Consider the following 5778-nt stretch of genomic DNA (forward strand, 5'->3'; position numbering starts at 1 on the left):
TGACCTTCCAATGGCTCCAACACATGAGAGTAAATTTTCTTGTAAGTCTTAATGGAATAACACTCAGCTATGTATGCATCCAACTGTTGTGAGCTCTTGTAGATGCAGCTTATTGCATGGCAGCAGGGTAGACCAGATAGCTGCCAATATCTACAAGAACAAACCCTAGTTTGCAAATTCACAATGTACTTGTATTTATCATGCTCTAACACCTCAAACCCATCTCTTCCATTCCAGAGCACATGACAATTTCCAGATCTTGCTATATTCTGCTTTAGTTTCTTAAATATGTTTGGACATATGATTCCTGACCATTTCAAACACTTGGTAATGCATTCTTGTATCCTCACCATAATTTTGCATCTTATCCACTCCAACATAGATATAATAGGTAGATATCTTGATTCCATGATCCAATTGTTGAATGACTCGTGCATGTTATTGTCAACTGAATCACAGTAGCTTCCCAATTTCATGTAAGCCCTGCTCCAGTGAATTGGGTCTGTGTTCATCATGTCCTTTGCTCCTTCAACTGTGAATTGAGTCAACCTTGCCCTGTTATAGTTGAATAGAGACTTGTTAGGAGCCTTTGCACATCTCCATAATCTCTTTTGCAAATCTTTGTCATTATGTTTTTTCTTCCAGTTTGAGTAAATGTGCCTTGCACACATCCTGTGTTCTGCTTTTGGAAAAATATCCTCTATAGCCCCTATTAGTCCTTTCTGCTGATCTGAGATGAACACCCACCCATCCCCTTGATTGCTGATTTTGAGGTCTCTGTTTAACTTCTCAACAAACCAGAACCAGGACTCATATGTTTCTTTTTCGACTACAGCCCAAGCTACAGGGTACATCTGATTATTGGCATCTCTTCCCAAAGCAACAAGTAGCTGACCAAAGCAAGCTCCTTTGAAGAAACATCCATCTAGTCCTATAACCTTTCTGCAGCCAGCAAGAAATCCTTTCTTAATAGCACCAAAGCACATGTAAAACCTCTCAAAAACATGCTCATCATCCTTCACATCATCTGCCAGTTTGATAGCAACAGTGCTACCTGGGTTAGTTCTCAGCAATTCCAATTGGTAGTCAAAAACCAAGGAATATTCTCCTTTGGTGGTATCTTTGTATTTCTCCATCACTAATTTTTTGGCTCTTTTGCATTGTGCAATAGTGACATCTGCAAACATGTCCTTCAAAACAGTTTGCTTCAAGTTTTCTAATTTCCATGTCGGATTTGCTTTTATAAGTGCTGCATACCTCTTAGCAATAACTACAGATGTCACTAGTTTGTTGTCTCTTCTTGGAATACAATGATGCTCATCTACAAATGTTGAGACTTGCAACCATTTGTGTCTAGTGGTCCTTGATGCATAAATGACCCACTTACATCCAGGCTAAGAACAGTAAGCTCTAACTTTGTCATGTTCATCTTTGCTGAACAACAAATGCCTGTGAGTTTTAATTCCATAGGAAATCACTGCTTTCTTCATGTGCTCTCTGCTTCGGAAAACCATGCCAAGTTGAAAGTTGGGTTTTTCAGCTTTGCTATCAAACCTAGGCCACTTGCTCTTCCTTCTTACCATAGTGGTACCTCCTTCTCCATCACTTTCTTCATCATAAGAGAAATCATCCTCATCAGAGTCAAAATATGGAGTTTCAAAACCAGCATCCAAATCCTCATCAGATTTACATTGCACTTTATTGTTTTGCATTATAATTCCACTTCTTTGTCCTAGCTTCTTAGCTCTCTCATTCCTCCTAATCTCTCTTGCAAGTTTTCTCAGTTCCTCTGCCTCCGAATCCTCTCCAGAACTGCAATCAGGTATTGGTTCATAATCAGTATCCTCTTCATCTGATTTGTCAACAGGAGGTGCTTCTATTGCCGGAACATGTTCGGTTGAAATCTCATGATCTGCACCAACTGTTGGAGCAACATGAGGTGCTTTTGTTGCTGGAACATGTTCAGTAGATTTTGCCACTGCCCTTCTTCTAATTTGCAACTTAGCAGGTATAGCAACTTCAGCTGCAGTAAAGTGTGCCTCCAACTTAACAGCACTTGCACAAACTTCTCTCGGTGTTTCATGAGCAGATGATGCGCTGACTTGAGCACTTTCAGCAGGACTTGCCATCTTTTCAAGTAACATCTCATCGACCACTCCAGTGTCAACGACTTGCACACTAATAAGTGGTAATTTTGTCCCTCTCCGTCTAGAGTAAGTTTCTCCTACATTTACTGGCAATAGACCTGCACATATGTCAATCTGTTCATCACCTGCACATATGTCGAATTGCTCATCATTAGCAGATAACATGGTTTGGTCTGGTTGCATTTCTTTGTCATTGTCAAAGTGTTGCTGGATTGGCATGTCCAATTCTTCAACAAAAACATCAGCATAACTATCTATTGTTCCAATGTCCATCGTCTTCACTGACTCATCATCACACATGAACATAAGACCATCACTGACTTTTTTCCCTAGAGGCAACCAATGCAATTTGTAGGTGTAACTACCTCTGTAGTGACCTCTTTCCATCTGATGAATATCTTCTGCGGAGTTATATAATTCTTCATAGGACAAATCATCCCTTGGCATGATCATCTCTGCCACCAATTCCCCAACGTAATCCAACTTTCCATCCACTTGCTGAAATGATCCATAATAATGAAACCTGACAAAGAAGTTGTCCAATGGATCGGGACCAGGTGAACCTACAAATTGAGACACGAAGAACTATCATTCATAGAAAAAAAAACTGTTGGATCTTTAGCTCTGACAGTACACAAAAATTAAGAGAACTAACATTTACAGTTTGGACTACAATTGTGATATACGAAGGCAACAAATTCAAACAAAAACACTTCATTCAGACAAGTATAGCAGATAATTTACTATGGACTAACATGTTTAGTTCATTCAGACAAGAAAGTGCACTTTTCTCCTTAACCAAACAGGGTAATCATCTACAATAAATTCTCCTAGCAATGCAAGTTCATTCAGACTCATTTACTTTGCATGAGAGATACCAGCTTGTCCTGCACCAAAATCTGCTAAAAAGTCACACCTTTTCCCTAACAAAAACATCCCTTTTTTCATGAACGGAATAGGGCATCATCCAAAACGCACTTGAACAGAACAGGGCGCATCCAAAACACTACTTATCCCCCTAAATCCCTAGCACTAAGACGCCCCATTCCCCTCACCCGAGCCCACACCTCTGCGGTGCACACGATCGTTCATTGGAGCTCGCGATTCCGCCGATGAACGACACCAGAAGCGAAGCAGAGCAGCAACGGAGATGGAGGCACACACACCTGGACACATGGTTTCATTCCTTCGGCGACAGGCAAGCAGCAGATGACGGCGGCGAGGGCGGATGGGGACGGCGGCGACGGCGGACAGCGCCCTAGCGAGAGAAAGAGGAGAGGCGATTCTGGAGGCGATGGCGCTCACGGAAAAAGAAAGAGAGGAAGGGGACGAGGTGATAAAGGAAAGAGAGGCAACTGACTAATGGGACCTTCTCAGCGTAATTTGCCCAGTTAGCGCGTAATCTGCATCATGGGGTACAAAACCGCTCTAGATTAGACAGAAACCACTCAAGGGGGTTATTAATCCGGTTTTAGTAATTTCAGGGTGTTATTTATCCCGGTTTTGAGTTCAGGGGGTTATGTATCCCAAAGAGTAGATTTGGGGGTGATTTGTATACTTCTTTCAATAGAAAAATCTCTTGGCCCAGCTCAAAAAAAAAGGAAAAGCTCTGGGCCCAGCTCAAAAAAAGAAGGAAAAAACTCTTGGCGAGGAGAGCAAATCGGCCCAGAGCAGCAGTAGCCGCGACACGCTGAAGGATGCAATGGTTACACTAACAGTCTGACGCCCATTGACTTGTACAGAAGATAGATGCTACCATGATCACTGCCATAAGGAGGAATATTTCGTAGTCCTTGTTGTTGTGAGCGGCTTGATTCTCTCGACCACGTTGGTTGCTGCGGTCTGGCTACTCGTTTACAGACCAAGCAAGAAAAGAAAAAGATCTCATGAAGCTTCGGATAGATACTTGGGCAGGTGGTAGTGGTAGCCACAGTGGAATCCTGCCAGATGGGGTATATAGGGTCAGTTCTTTTGGCAATTCTCTCAGAATTAACCCCTCATCAGCTTTTCCCAGAATGAGCTAGGAATTGTAAACAAAAATGAAGTGACAATTCTGGGAGAAGCTAGAGAGGGGGTTAATCCTGAGAGAATTGCCGAAAAGAACTGGCCCATATTGTAGCAATCAAGAGATTAAAGAGATCCGGCCTAGAGAAGAAAAAGAATTTCCACCCCGAGATTAGTGGAGTCGCAAAGCTTTATTACTAGCCATTCTTAGTTCACAATACTATAATTTTTCAGTTCCTGACGTCGTCATCACTAGCCATTTGTGCCCCATCTGATCTCTAATCTAGTTCTCAACATGCCCGAGTTTAGCAAGCAACATTGTTCAGTATCCGAACTCTGCAGAAGCTCCTATCTATCTATCTACTGTATGTATTATCTGAATGTTGGTGTCGGTAGTTCATGATACATCCTCTTGTCAACACGACCTTCGCATTTACAATTGAGAACAAAAACATTCACAGTAGTCATGAACTAACTCACAAACATGCAACTAGAGAAACCACAACATGCAACTACAGTACAAGGTTCTTCAGCAGCAACCACAACATGCAACTAGAGAAACATGGAGCGCTCCAGTAACCATACATTTCATAAACAGGTTTCGACTGAATTCTTCATGTCCTTGGTAACAGTATATAGTTGCAAACTTGCAAGATCCACACACATCCAGGAGCGGCAATACCTCCTCACATCCAGCAAAGCCTCGACATCACAAAATATGTTGATACCATCAGAGCCCGGTAATAACAAAGCACACTCCCTTCACTTATACTATGATAATCCAGGGGATGTTGGCTTATACCCTTCTTAGACATGCATTGGTCCCTTCTCAGATGGTTGGAGAAGATAACAACACAAAAGACTTTCAGTTTTCATTGTTTCGGTGTTGCACGCTGAGGAGCACACAAGTCCCTGATCAACCTTGAAAAGAGTTTCACGTAGACCATAGGAACCCATACACCAGACGCAATGGTCATGATAGCTTGAGAACCAGGTGCAGATCTTCCCAGCTTGACTCAGTCAGTCCTCCAGTCTCTCCGCTGCTTCTCGCTTCATATCCTTCACCATGGACTTGAACGCTGCCACCTCCGCCGCCAGCATCTCATCACCCAGCACAGGACCAACCTCCAATGTTGGAGGGTTGCCCCGTAGACCCTGTAGCTGAACACAAAGGTAGACACAGATAAACATTCATAAGAAGTGATTACAAACAACATGTGCACTAGCTACTTAAATAGTACAGCCACAATAAAAAACTACTCACCATCTCACGGCATTTCCGGACAGCACGTGCACAATCGCTTGTCGGGTAAGGACGGAACACCTCTGTTACTGACCACTTGATGACTATTCCGCAGACCACAACGGTGGAGATGGCTTTTGTCATCCTGAAGATCAAGTGAGCGCCCCTTTTAAATAGTCTCATCTTCTCTTCAGATGTAAGCGGATCATCATCGCCACCCTGAAACAATATGAGCATAAAAATTAAATGAGCATCGTTCGCTTAAATTTTTGGACTGGCAGTAGTTAAACCAATTACAATTAACATCATGGGGCGTTCGAAGCAGGCCGTGGAGGAGGTTGATCCGGCCGAACTTCTTCACCTCAAGGAGGAAATGTTGGATAC

General features: G+C 42.7%; 1 protein-coding gene across 1 annotated transcript in view; it reads right to left on the minus strand.

Moving 5' to 3' along the window:
* Window positions 1-4583: 4583 nt before the first annotated feature.
* The window catches only part of LOC119343202, a 5740-nt gene continuing 4545 nt past the window's right edge, over window positions 4584-5778 (minus strand). The window contains exons 2-3 of the mRNA XM_037614312.1: window positions 5416-5613; window positions 4584-5312 (exon numbers count right to left, since the gene is read on the minus strand). Coding sequence (XP_037470209.1) covers window positions 5172-5312; window positions 5416-5613 — 339 coding nt within the window. The 3' untranslated portion in view covers window positions 4584-5171. The remainder of the gene's footprint in view (window positions 5313-5415; window positions 5614-5778) is intronic.

Source organism: Triticum dicoccoides, unplaced genomic scaffold, assembly GCF_002162155.2.
Source record: "Triticum dicoccoides isolate Atlit2015 ecotype Zavitan unplaced genomic scaffold, WEW_v2.0 scaffold118960, whole genome shotgun sequence".
Classification (NCBI taxonomy): domain Eukaryota; kingdom Viridiplantae; phylum Streptophyta; class Magnoliopsida; order Poales; family Poaceae; genus Triticum; species Triticum dicoccoides.